Here is a 14328-nt window from a genome sequence, read left to right as displayed (position 1 = left end):
TGGGATATCCTACTTCAGACACAAATGGGGAAGCAGAAGAAAGTGAAAGACTGGGAGGTTGCTAGGTCCTGAGGAAGACTGGTTGGGGGCTCTGGACAGGATGGTCCCCTTCAGAGATTCTGCAAACCTGGCATCCCACATGGTGACAATGGCCCTTTTTCTCTCTCCCAGGCATGCAAGAAACGTGTCAACGACGGCAGTCTGTGCACAACCCCTTTGGCCTTGTGAGTCACCTTAGGGAGCTTGGATTTTCTCTAGAAGGTAGGGGAGGACCAAGGGGTTTCAACAAGGAGGGGCATGGTTTGATTTGTACAGTCCATGCACCAGAGAGAAATATCGAGTGTGGACTTAGCATGTATTAGTAAACCCTCACACACTCACGTGGGGCCCGTGAGGAATGTTTACTGCGAAGGTGGAGTGATGATGAGCAAGGGCTCAGGAGTCTGCTGCTTTGACTCCCAGGTCTGCCACTTCCCTGCTGGGAGGCCTTGGAGGATGACCTCTCCTCTCAGCTTCTTTCTCCAGGTTAAAAATGGGAGACAAGAAGGATGATCTCAGAGTCACAGGATTGCTATGAGACAGAAACAAGGCTTTGCTTGCAAAGCACAGCACAGTGCCCGGGACCCTGAGGCGTTCAGTGAACACTGACTCCTCCTCACGTCGAACGCGTCTCCTGCTGCCTTCCCCATCCTCTCTCGGCCTAACGTCTCTGTACGCCCACTGTTGTGGCGACCGAGTCCATGCAGGCCTTGACCTGACAGCATCTTATGCTCTTGCTTTCTGCCTCAGGGCTTCTCGGACACCAGGGTGCCCAGGTGAACCCTCTGCACTCCTGCGGGTCTGACCCAGCAACAGGGGGCAGACAGCCGAGGATGGGAGCAAGGGGTCAATGTCCCTCTGGTCTTCCTCCGGGTGAATGGTTCAGATGCGTCTCAGGTTTGTCAGGAGGTCGCGTGGGCTGGAGCCACCGGTGACCGTGGTGGCTCGGCCCACAGCCCCACTGCAGCTTTCCCTCTTCCCTTTGTCACCTTCCCTGTCCTTCGCTCCTGTCCTCAGGACAACATTCCCTCATAAACACCTACACTTAAGGGTTTTTTGGGTTTTTTTATCCCCCTCAGACTGCTCTCGGAACGCAGGCTAAAACAACCCATGAGAAGATGATCCTACTTTCTTAGAAATGCTGCCTTAGAAAAAAGCGGGAAGAGAAATGGAGGGAGCTGGAATCACGAATGTAACAGAGATCATTCCCTGGACTAACGTTGACTCAGCTGTATGGCAGTTTTCAGGCTTTGCTTATTCACTTGTAGGAGGGTAGTGGAGTAAGGGGGTGGAGGAAGCGGAGCGCCAAGGGAGCTGGAAGAGGTCTGTTGTCTGGGAAAACCCACCCTCCAGTCCTGAATCTGCCACTTCCTACTGACTGTGGGATCCTGGGCAGAGGCCTACCTCTGGGCCCCGGTCTCCTTACCTGTAAAATGGAGATAATAAATGCTTACACAGCCCATGAGACATAATGGCTCTGCCAGTGTCCAGCCCCTGGTATGTGTTCAATAAATGGGAAGTCTTGGTAGAACAGCTCTGTGTAATCAGCTTTGGGCTGTTCAAGATCAAGTTTCTCCTATTGCTGCTTGTGTACTTACTGAACTGCCACACTAAGCCCCTCAAAGGCAGAGATAGAAGAAATTTGTCATCAATAGATATACTATCCCTTTCAAGCAACTGACCCCAGTTTTACTGCCCAGACTAGCAGAGGCCTTAGGCCCTAGGCTTTGCTTGCCTTCTGTTGCAGGTCTGTTCCCAGGAGCAGACTCTGAGAGGGATGCATGTGGGAAGTTTACTTGTGAATGTTCTTGGGGCCAATGCTGCGGAGGAAGGGGAGGCAGGAGATGAGGCAGAAGTGGACTGTGATGCAGTCATGAGGCCTCCGTTGATGCCATGGGGAGTGCTGAAACAGGGATGGGATGGCCCCTCAGCGTTGTCACCAGGGTTTTCAATCCCTGCCTTGCCTACTCATTGGATGCGGCTGTCCCAGGAAGGAGACACTGCCAGCTGCTGGGGAAGAGTCGTGAAGTGGTCTTCCCAATATCCACTCCCCGTTCTTCCTTATTAAGAGGCACCTGGGGGCGCATGGGTGTCTCACTTGGTTAAGTGTCCGACTCCAGCTCAGGTCACGATCTCATGGTCCATGAGTTCCAGCCCCACGTCAGACTCTGCTGACAGCTTGGAGCTTGGAGCCTGTTTCAGCTTCTGTGTCTCCCTCTCTCTGTGTCCCTCCCCCACTCACGCTCTGTTTCTCTCAAAAAATAAACATTTAAAAAAAAAAAAAAGAGACAGCAATGTGCCCAACAAAAATATTCACTCTCCTAGATTCCTTTGCAATGGAGGTGGGCCAATGGATCCTGTTCCAGCCGGTAAGATGTAAATAGCAGTCTGGGTTTCTGATGCTAGGGCCACTGGGGAAAATGAAAGGCTTTATTTGCTTATCCATTGTATTCAGGTTTCTGTGGCACCCAAAGTCCTAAATGGTTTTGAGAGGCACTGTCGTGTCCTGCTTAAGAACATGGTCCTTCGAGTTAACGGGCAAGAGCTTTGAGTCCTACCTCTGCTGCCTACTGTGTGAAATCTCAGATGGGTCACGCCATCACACTTACCTGTTTCTATAAAGTGGGAATGATGGTACTACCTGACACGTGTCTCATGTAACCCTGGGGTAACCAGCCTGTCGCAGTTTGCCTGGAACGTGCTCAATTTTAGCAATGAAAAGTCCCTCATCCTGGGGAACTCCTTAGTCCCAGGCAAACCGGGACAGTTGGTCTCCCTATTCAAACATGCACTCCAAACTACCCTATCTCCTTTATAGATGGAAGACTGGGCCCTCCCTGGAGGCTAGACATTATGTTTGATGCCATCCCTTAATGGCTGAGTATAACATCACTGCAAAGATTAGTTTTATATTATGTGGTTTTTTCATAAGAAAAGCAGCAACCACAGATGGTCAGAGGCACAGCTGGAGTATTTTCCTGATCATTTAAATTTTTAACAGTTGTAACCCCACTATGTTTTAGTACTCATTGATATTCACCAGCCAATATGGTATCTTGTAGGGCTATTGGAAGTGAAATTAGTCTAGGAAAAGACTTTTCCATGATGTGTTACACAGTACAAGCGCTATGAAGTTGACCGGTGTCACACACACTTGGGTTGGAGACTAGGCTTGGCTCTTCTTTTGGAAAAGTGACTTCACCCCCGTACCCCACTCCAGCCTGCTTCCCCATTTGTGTTAGGGGTAATAGGAACTTCTTGAGAGCATTTAGATTGATAAAGAAATGCTTGTGGGGCATTTCTCAAGGAAAGTGTGACCCCAAAATGGTGCCTTTACTGCTCCCAGGTATCCAGAAGCCAGGCCTCAGGCCGCCCCCTGCTGAAGGGCTCCGCAGCTCTGGGAAGAGCCAAATGGACCCTCCAGTGATACCTGCTCCTCACATCAAGGCCAGTCTCAGCTGGCAAGTGGGTTTCAGAGGCCAGGATGGCCTGACCAGACATTCTGAATTCGGCTGGTTCCTCTCAAGCACAAGTATTATTATTCATGAGATGGCTACGGGGCAGGTACCAACATTTAGTTCAGTGGCCTTGAGCAATGGGAGTTAATTGGGGCCCAGGCCAGAACTCTGGCCACTATCAAAGCCAGTACTGCAATGAAAAAACCCTAGCTGTTTTCTGCTCTGTACTTGGGGCTGTGTTTAAACACACCCGGGTACACCCACGCTAGCTTGGGCTGCTAAATCTGTTCAGAAGGCTTCCTGAAGACTCACAGAAATGGAAGCATGCATCCCTGCCTCTCCTGTATCAGTTTTTAGGGGTCCCAGGTAAAGGAATCACTCACATCTTTCAAAAGCCTAATTCTGCTATAGCCTCGAAGATCCTCAAATAGGGTTAACAGCAGTATTAAGTTCTCCAATTGTTTATCAGTGAAATTTGAGAAACACTCTAGTCATGTTAGTATCTGCAGCTGTACTGAAAAAGGGTTAACTGCTCAATTGGGCTACAAAATTAACGTGTACAATCGCTGGCTTCTGCTTGTTCTGTGTACCTCAAAAGCCTGTGGTCTCATTTTAGTACCTTGGTTTTAAGTTTCAATTTCATTCATTTAATATTTTAAAAATATGTCTTTAGGGGAGCCTGGGCAGCTCAGTCGGTTAAGTGTCTGACTTCGGCTCAGGTCATGATCTTGAAGTCTGCGGGTTCGGGCCCTGCATCAGGCTCTGTGCTGACAGCTCAGAGCCTGGAGCCTGCTTCGGATTCTGTGTCTCCCTCTCTCTCTGCCTCTTCCCAGCTCGTGCTCTGTCTCTCTTGCTCTCTCAAAAATAAATAATCATGAAAAAAATTTTTTAAAAAGTCTCATCTATATCATTAAATATTATACAAATATTAGCTAGCTACCTACGTATCATCTATCTCAATGTGGAAATACCTCCAAGACATACTGTTAAAAGAAGTAAATAAGAAATATATTTTAAGGGAAGCAAATCACAGAATATATACAAAGTGATCTTATTTAAAAATTACATATATTTGTACATCTGCATGGAAAATTTCTGGAAGAGTATCTGTCAAACAGCTCACAGTGTTCTCTCTGGAGGTGAGAAAAGAACTTCACTTGAAGCTGCCAGTATAGTTTGATTGTTTTCCAGTGAGCATGTATTAATTTTAATCATAAAAACAAGAAAGCTGAATTTGCACCTACACCTGCCATGAACTAAGCCATTAAGACACTGCCCAGAAACCAAGAACTAAATGCATTAATCTCGGCTCAGTGCTCAGTGTTTGTTTATGGAGAGAGATGTCTCAGTACTTGATGCTGAGGAAGGTATATTAATGATGTACATACCTGATGTCTTGGGAGGCAAAAACCTCTTACCTATGCTTTTAATGTTGACTTTTATCCAAAATGTTTACCTTTATCAAGAGACGTTTCCAACTGATTTTTAAAACATCTTCTGATTCACTTTTGGTTTTAAATCTTCAAACTGTGTTTAGCAGTCCTAATTCAAATATATCGTGAGTGGAAGCAAAAACCAACTGATTAGGTTTAAATACTCAAGAGACAGCACATGATTTTCAGCAATGAAAGGAGCTGTGTAAATGGATTTCAAACCAGTCCAAGGCCACTAGCTTGGGGTCCTCTGGGCCCCATGCGCAGCCTGCAGCCAGGCCATGGGTCCTGGCCTCTTTTCTCCGCGGGTACTGGAGAGTTGTCTAATTTGCAACATTTTTACTTACAACAACAACAATAATAACAACAAAAGGATACATTTCTAAAATACTGGAACTTACTTCAAAAGACCCATAGGTACAAACCATGACTTGTATGTACAAGTATTCTTCAAAAATTTATTTATAGAAATGGACGTATGTATCCAAAGGCAACATTAGACAAAAACAAAAAGTTTGGAATGCCAACGACACAGGAAAGTCTCACCTGCACTTTACATTTCTTCACAAGGAACTAGCACCATTTTAGTTCAGAAACCACAGATTTCATTATAATTGCTTCTAATATATAAAATACCTTATAAAGCTTATTTAACTATCTAGTAACAAAGTTCTTCCAAAAACTTATTTAAAAATCAGTTAGAATTTACCATTTGAAACTGACGAAAATGGTTTAAAAACTGATCTAATTCTAGGGCTGGTCAAAGGGAATGGGCCATAATTAGTTTTACTGGAAGAAAGTGCCTGAATTCAGCTTCTGGCTTTCCTTCTAACCACCAAGCAGGTACAGTAAATTGAATATCACATAGGAATAAGAGCACATCTAAAACTGGCCTTAGAAAATATTTTCCCAGACTATAAAAATACTAAATGGAATACAAAAATCTCAGCATATACAGCAAATAGACTACAGCAGACAAATATTTAAAACCTACTTAAAACTATCATCTACCACAATCATCATGAACATCAAGTATTATTCTAACAATTTTTCTATGATTCATTCGGATTTGATATTTACTTCCCCTCAAGTTTTATTGTAACACCAGATATAGACCAAATTCGGTGTGTCTAGTGGAGGTTACTGGAGGCACCACTGAATAATTCTCTGCGTTCAATTGCTTCTTAAAGCGCTGAAAGTGCGAACTGTAGAGGAGCCAGTTTTCTGAGGTCAGGGGTCAGCACACTGCAGCCCATGAACACAGCCACACTCGTCTGGCTATGTGCTGTCTGTGGGTGCTTTCATGTTCCAAGAGCAGAGCTGAACAGTGAGGACTGTATGTGGCCTTTGGGTGCTCAAAGTCTGAAATCTTTACTATCTGGCCCTGTACCGAAAGAATTTGCCGACCCCTATTTCAGATAAATCACTTCAGGAAATGTTTCCTTGAAGTTAGGACAAGGTAAAATTGTCCCAGGTGAAGAAAATGCGGGCTGAGGTTTGCTGGTTCCATCATATAGTACCATGGCGGATCAAAATAATATACATGTGGATCGCCAACTTTGAGTATTGAATTATTATTCTGGCGTTGTAAGCAAAGTCTGGCTCTGATAAAAGTACCTTCCCTTTCTCTGTGAACTGGCCATTACGTACCAAGTAACTAACTCGTGTACCCAATTATAGCGACGTACTTACTGTTCAACCCAACCATCTACGTGGCTCTAAAACACAATTTCTAGCCTTTATAAATCAATAATCTTAAACCTTGGCAACAGACAGAACTAGAAGCAGACCCTTCCCATCCCTCTCTATTGGCATAGATTCTATGAGCACTGTGCTGCTCACCTTTTAGAATCCTTCCCTGTGACATGCATCATAATAATTAGTACTAGTACTACTCCCCAGGCCCACAAACATGTCCCTTTTGACAAAGCGGACTAGGTTTTCTAGGGGGCACATGGGCTTGGAAGAATGCTTGTGGTGGTCCTGGCAAAAAGAGGTGTGGAACGTGACATCAACACCATTATAAAGAATCCGGACAGAATGCTCACTGGGCTTTTCTCTGTCTTGCCAGAGCTCAAAGATCAACCTGGCTGCAAACCTTGGGAATCTGGCTTCCATAAGGCCCAAGGCACTGAGAACTGGTGACAGGGTGACATCGTGAGCAGAGTAGAGGGTGAAGACCTCTTCTTTCCTGCCCTCCGCAGCACGCTGCATCCGGGTGATGGTCTGATTGAGGATGGGGTGGGCGCCCAGGAGTGCATAGCCCAGATACAGTTTCTTCTCCCGCCTCTCTCTCTCGTCCTCTATCTGATGTGTCTTGATCACCTTGAAGTGCTCCATGTCAATACAGCCATTTCTGGTGCACGGGAAGCTGACGTTGTGGCAGAAGTGGCAGAGCATGGAGTCTATGGGGTTGGCCGCTCGAAGCTGTTTGGTGGGGACATCCACAATCCTGGCCATGTCCTCATAGGTCCTCTCCAGCTGGCTGTTTTTCAAACGTAAGAGGTATTGCCGACGCTGTTCCTTTTCCAGATACTGGTTTCTCAGGGGACAATAGCAGTTTCCGGAGCAGAAGAGAGCACTTGGCTGGTGCCTAAAATGAATCTTCTTCCAGTCAAAATCGGGGAGAAAACCATAAAGCAAGGCCAGCCCACTCTGGAGCGTCCGGCTTTTCCCAGTGGTCTCCAAGTAAAGTTGGTCTGTGGACCAGTTATTCGGCAGGAGTTTGTGTTTCTTTAGATAGATGTCCCTCAGCAGCTGGCCATTCTGCAAATGCTGCACGACTCCTGAAACACAGGGACACGAGCTGCCCTCACTACTAGCTCAGCAGAAGGAGTAGCAAAGGGAAGTCAAGTCTGTGGCCAACTCTACAATGCTTTACATCAGTGCCTGAGAATATAACCAAAACCATCCCCCAGCGTGTGGAAGCTCCATCAGCTCGTGAAGGGAGCCCCTTGGGGTTATCATCCATGAAGGGATGGGCAGAGCTGGGGAGCACCAATCCCTCCCTTCTTGCCCAGCCCCTTCCCTGGGAAGGGGCATCGTGACTGGTGGGCCTCAGAAGGCAGGAAATGCCCTGCTGGTAGGTGTCAAGGCTGTAATTGGCATGGGCCTAAGGAGAGCTTTCTCCAACCTGCCCAAGGACACAGCATTCTTTGGTATGCAGTGAGGGCCCATGGGAATCACTCAGGTAAAGAAAAAAAGTTGCTTGCTGGCTCCCTAGTCCCCTCACTGCCGTGGAGTTCTCTCCCTCATTCTCCCTACTCTCCCAAGCGAAGGCTCTCTGCTAACCTTCTAGCGGCATTCCGTCTAATCCTGCCGCAGGGTTACCAGCTCATCAGGGATATATTGTCTGCACGGATATGGAATGATTGCTCAGATACCGGATAGAATACTTGAAAAAAAGCAAAGTGCAGAACGGTACATTTATTATAGCCCTTTTAAATAAAAATGAGGGAAAAGTAAGAATGTATATTTGTAGTTTTGCATAAACTACAGAATGTGTCTGTGTTTTGCATAAAGAACCTTTGGAAGGACATGCAAGAAACTAATACCAATGGTTACCTGGGGATGACAGGGGCACAGAAATGGGATAAATGGAACATAGGAACAAAAATTTTAAATTTACCTGTTAACTAAAAGTTTAACAAGTTTTATTTTTGAACCACCACAGTATGGTAACACATTATCTTGAAAAAAAAAAAAAAAAGAAAAGCCTTATCTTCAAACAGAAAACAATCTGCAAGCTCACCCTCCAAGCAGTAGGATGTAGGGGTGATGGAATCTCAGCAATAGATATGAATTCTCGGAGAGGGTAAGCCACATGCAGGCCCCATGACCAGTTCATGACCAATGTCACTTATTCAGATGCCCAAATGATATGAAAACCTGAGACAACTCAAGGCTGAGGTGCGTGAGACAGAGGGAACTGCTTTGGCCCGGGAAGGGGAACAGCTCAGGAAAGTATCACGAAGGGTGTCTGGGTCCCGTTCTGAAGGAAGAATATCGAGGGAATTCCTTCAGAGATCGGCGCTGACACAGGTCTTAGGCATTTATTTCCAAAATGATTTGCATAAAGAGGCAAACCATGAGTGACAAAGATTAAGAATCTGTGTCTGGCCCCAATTCACCTCTGGGTCTACCTATGCCTGGGCTACATACATCAAGGCTGAGTGCTTCCCACATGCCAGATCTTTCTCCTTTCATCCTCACAAAAACCTGATAAAGAAGGCATATTATTATCATACCCAATTTCCTTATTTTACAGCTGAAGAAACCGAGCTGTTAAGCGGCAGAGTTGGAACTCAAGACCCCCAATATCCCCGCAGGCCCAACCTCACCCTCCTAGTCCCTGCTCACAGTGCCTTCTCCCTGCATTTTCATGCAGAAATACTATGTTCTAGCCATTTAGGGTCTCCTATCCTCTCCCAACATATATCTCTTCATGGCTTTGTTCATGCCCTTCCCCTTGCTCTGCCTAGAGAAATCCTCATCCAGTCTCTACCTCCAATACTGCCTTCTCTGTAGTCTTCCTTCCTCCTCCTCCAGGTCAGATCAAGAATTCCTTCCTGGGACACCTGGATGGCTCAGTTGGTTGAGCGTCTGACACTCGGTTTAGGTTCAGGTCATGATCCCACGGTTCGTGAGTTTGAGCCCCACATCCGGCTCTGTGCTAACAGTACAGAGCCTGCTTGGGATTCTCTCTCTCCCTCTCTTTCTGCCCCTCCCATGCTCTCTCTTTCAAAATAAATAAGCTCAAAAAAAATTCCTTCCTGTTCCAATTTGTCACTGGATCTCCAGGGCTTGAGCTGTAATCACTGAGCCTAGCGTAGGCTGGCACCGTGCTAGGCATTTTACACACGCTAATCTCGCTCACCGCCTCACCGGCCCTGTCGGGCGGACGTCAATGGTCCCGTTTCACAGGCCTGTGCACTCTACATCCCTGGGTCTACTCTGTAGGACTGTGCAGCTTGCAGCAGCATGGTGAGCTGCCTTCTTGTGTGCTGTCCCATGGCAGCTGCCGGTTCCTTTAGGACAAGCCGGGGAGCATCTACTCATCCAGCCACTCCTCTCTCCTACACTCAGCAGCTGCCAAAGCGTCTTGAATAGAGTAGGCACTAATGATCAATCTTATATAGTTACTGTGGGGGTGCCAAAAGTGTTTCAGTTATAAATGGTTATTCTAACATCCATATATTTTTAACGAAATTTAGAATAGAAGATGAAAGTGAGCATTAAAAAAGAGAATAAGGGAACAGGAACAAACAGTACTGAGAAAATGATTTCTAGAGTAATGTTGATTTAGAAAACGATGTAGATAATAGACCAATTGAGAAGAGAGGTCAGAATGAACAATTGTCTCTAAGTGTGTAAGGGCCACCTCCCCCAACCTCTTTTCAGGGAACAGCCCCTGGATCTAGTGGCTGGGCCCCCACTGCTCAATGCCTAGTCACCCTGACCTCCTAGCCAGCTGATGGGCACTGACCCTGAAGGACCCCATCAGACACACACACACACTCTCTCTCTCTCTCTCTCAAGAATTTGGACTTGGGGCACTCAGTAGTCGGGTGCACATCTGACTCTTGATTTTGGGTCAGGTCATGATCCCAGGGTTGTGGGAATGAGCCCTGTGTCTGGCTCCATGCTGAGTATGGAACCTGCTAGAGATTCTCTTTCTCTCCCCTCTCCCCCTCTCCCCTGCTCGTGCTTTCTCTCTAAAATTAAAAAAAAAAAAAAGAGGACACCCATGAGGGAAAAAAAGAATTTGGACTTGCAGTTCATCTCTGGGTGTGGCTAAGACTGTCACTCTGTGGACAGACAGAGCAAAACCACAGAAGCTGGGACAGACAGCTTTTTTTATTCCTGGTTCCAGTCTCTGGAGGCCTGGTCATATTCTTGCCCTTAAATCTAAGTCTGTGAATCACCCTGAATCCTTACAATAAATGTACCTCTTTAGCTTGAGTTGGTTTCTGTTGCTTGCAACCAGAGAGTGTGACCAATGGTTCTCAGCAAGCATGGCTCTGGTCTCAGGGAGCGTTTGGGGGTTGAGTTGTCACAATAATGTGGGGAAGAACATTCTTGATACTTAGTGGGTGGGGGCCACGGAGCTAGACAGTCTCCACAAGGAACTGTTCTCTGTCCCACCTAAGTTTTGTGTACCACAAAATATTCCCACACATGAAAAAACCTGTTAAAATACTTTAGCCTACAACCTGTTTCTTTGTGTCATAAATATAAAACCGTTTTTACATACCATTAACATCCACTGATTTTTTCCAGATATGTAGTATAAATTAAGGGACGTCTGATCTTACTTTGATCAGAACTTGCCAAAAAAATCATGTCCCAAAACATGGTTTTAGAGTCCCCGGTGTAATATCCCTTAGTCAGACTGCATTTACAACTGTCACAGTTGTCACAGTTGTCCGCATAAATAACCGACTGTGTCATTCTATTTGCTAGTGTGGGTGTGCTCAAGCTTTTATATTGAGACATAAAATTATATAACAAATTCATTTCCTTTTGTTTCTTCTTTATATTAGAGTTAGGGTATCTGATATAATTGCCCTTCTTTAAAATAGGTCATATTATATTTGAATTTCACTTCAGGATGGTTAAAGGAGCACCACAAAATACCTGTTAACGAAAAGAGGTGCTTGGTCTGATAGGATGAGAACTCCTGTTTTAAACTACTACAGGCCTGGGGTGCCTGGGATTCTCTCTCTCCCTCTCTCTCTGCCCCTCCCACACCTGAGCACACACTCTCTCTCAAATAAATAAACTTTAAAAAATATGTGACAAATCCACAGGGCCAACCATAGGACAGAGACCTTCCTTCCATCAAAGCTGAGGTCCTACAGTACTGGTGGGACAAGGCAACAACATGGCCGGTAGGTTCTCCCGATTCTTCCAAAAAGACTGGTGACCATGCAAAAGGTCCTTCGAGATCCCAGACTGAAGTAGGAAGAAACCAGAACCTATTGGGAGATTCCCAGTTCCTTCTCTTCTCAACAGAGGTGACCCCACAGTTAACTCACCAACCTAACATGACAGTGAACTGGCTGTGTAGTGGTATGAACAGGGCTACAGAGAGAAAGGTGGGTTTCTGTGAGGAACACTCTCAGCCAGACAAACTCCATGCTCACTGGGGATCTGCCATATGTGTTTGTTCCTGAGATCTCTCCCATCCAAACTTAATCAGGTTATTTTCTTTGAAGTATCGAAGGACATGGGATTGGTTACAGAAATTATGGCCTAGCAAGAGTGGGATAATAGGCAGACATCAGAAATGATGCTGTTAAAAAATAATACAAAAACAGAGAGATGAATCATAAGAGACTCTTGAATACAGAGAACAAACTGAGGGTTGCCGGAGGGGTCTTGGGTCGGGGGATGGGCTTGGGCAAGGGGCATTAAGGAGGACACTTGCTGGAATGAGCACTGGGTGTTATAAGTAGGTGATGAATCACTAAATTCTTTCCTGAAATCATTATTACACCATATGTTTACTAACGTGGAATTAAAAAAAAAAAAAAAAAGATGATGTTGTTGACAAATATTTGTTGACAGGGAAAGACTATCACAACGTACCGTTAAACGAAAAGGTGAGTTACAAAACACTGTGCTTAGTAAGCTACCGCTGTGTGTGCGTAAGCATGCACATAAACGAAAGAAAACAGGATACTAATTTCTTCAGTGGACTAGGGTTATGGGTACTTTACGTTTTTCTTCCTTTTGCTTGCTGTCTTTCCTAACTTCTCTTCCATTGACTATACTGCTTTTGCAATATAAAAAGGGTTATTTTTAATTTTTAGAAATCGTGTGTGTAGAGACGTTGGTGGATTCAGAGCTGCTTGAGGTACTAGCCCTTATTCACTCCCGTGAGCCCACAGAGCCTAGCCCAGGCGCATCTGCTCCGATGTACGCCAAATGGAGGAGCACACAGGAGAAGGAATGAGCAAATGGCGGCTGTGCATACCTGTCTGCGTGAGCTCGCCCATCTCACACAGTGCGTGATTGGGGTAAAGCGGCAGGGAGTGCAGGGGGCTTTCGAAAGAGGCTCCGGATCCTTTTGACATGTGACTAACGAAAGCTTCCAGTTTAGGGTGATACGGTTTCCTAAAGAGACAACACAGAGAATTAGTGGTCACCGTGCTCCAAAACGGTCCACAAGGGTTTCAACCCCAGTCAGCAAAATCTCAGGCGTGGCATGCCCTGCTCACCCACTGTCATAGGTACTGGCTTAATCGCTTCTAAATTCCAGTACCATTATTACGTGACCACTGACGTTCCACAAGGCCAGCCTGAGCCCCTAACCTCTGCTGAAGCAGCCATCATTCCCAGCACTATGGGTGTCACCTTTGCCCTCCACCACCCAGATCCCCACCCTGCGCCCCTCCCGTCTCCCTCCCCAGGCGGCTACGGAATCCCACCGGGTAGTCATGTCCAGGCTGGGAACCCTTCTTGACTTCTCCCTCCCCTGTTCCCACACATGCCATCTGCCACCCAATCCTGCAGACGTGTCCTCCTGGGGCTTCTCTACCCCCCTTCTCCTGCATCCCTGCAGCCACGACCTGCAGCTTTTGTCCATAAGGCACGGGCTCCTCTTTGGTCTACTTTAGCCTAATCTTGCTCGTCTAATCTTGCCTTTTTCACAGCCGGGGATCGACCTAAAGGCAAGGCCGACCGTCCCTGCTCTTGTTCACTGCCATCTTCCCATGGAAGCGGTGTGTGGCCCATCTGCCTGTTCCAACCTTACCTCACTTGAGGTTCAGGGCTCCCCACCCTCTCCATTCTAATGCTGGGCTCTGGTCACACGCAACCAACTGCCTTCTGTACCCCCAACATATCTTGTTCTTTCATGCTTCCAACACTTTCCACATGCTGCCCCTTCCTCCTAGCAAACCTACCTCAACCTGCCCCTCAGTAATCCTTAACTGACCTGGGGGAAAATCTCCTTTGAAGAAAATTAACTGATTAAGGTAACCAAGATTGCCATAGTTCTCTACAGTTCACATTGCATTTTGCACATACAGTATTTCATTTCATGGGAGGGTGGTTACGAAGAGCTAAAAAACATCTTCTTTTTTTTTTGTAATATCTGACATCATTTATATTTTTGCCATGAAGTACATGGGTAAAATCAAGATTTATCTTTCTAACGGCTGATATACAATTTCCCTGAATAATGAAATGACCTGTGAATGTATATCCATTCTCCAGCTGAACAGAAGTGAACAGATAAGACTAGTTCCCAGCTAAGCTAAAGCAGTATGAAAAGGAAGCAAGGATAAATTGTCCCGATGGCAGACCTCTCTTGTCTGAAAGCCCAGTTAACTTAGACAATGCTTTTAAAGTAACTACTAAAATGCTTCTATTATCTTTCAAAAACATAACGC

The 14328-nt window shown here is 45.9% G+C and overlaps 1 protein-coding gene across 6 annotated transcripts in view; it reads right to left on the bottom strand.

The window, feature by feature from the left end:
• Positions 1-5279: 5279 nt before the first annotated feature.
• Positions 5280-14328, bottom strand: part of PXYLP1 (2-phosphoxylose phosphatase 1) — a 71855-nt gene continuing 62806 nt past the window's right edge. For 5 of the 6 annotated variants that reach the window (XM_047876482.1, XM_047876483.1, XM_047876486.1 and 2 more), the window contains 2 exons: positions 12909-13048; positions 5283-7716 (listed from right to left, as the gene is read on the bottom strand). In XM_047876482.1, the coding sequence (XP_047732438.1) occupies positions 6776-7716; positions 12909-13048 (1081 nt within the window). In that variant the 3' untranslated portion in view covers positions 5283-6775. Of the gene's footprint in view, positions 7717-12908; positions 13049-14328 lie in introns of all 6 variants that reach the window. The other variant, XM_047876480.1, reaches the window with a different exon arrangement.

The sequence above is a fragment of the Prionailurus viverrinus genome, chromosome C2 (genome assembly GCF_022837055.1).
Source record: "Prionailurus viverrinus isolate Anna chromosome C2, UM_Priviv_1.0, whole genome shotgun sequence".
Lineage (NCBI taxonomy): Eukaryota > Metazoa > Chordata > Mammalia > Carnivora > Felidae > Prionailurus > Prionailurus viverrinus.
The sequence above is the reverse complement of the archived record's forward strand: the minus strand, read 5'-3'. Positions and strand labels throughout refer to the sequence as shown.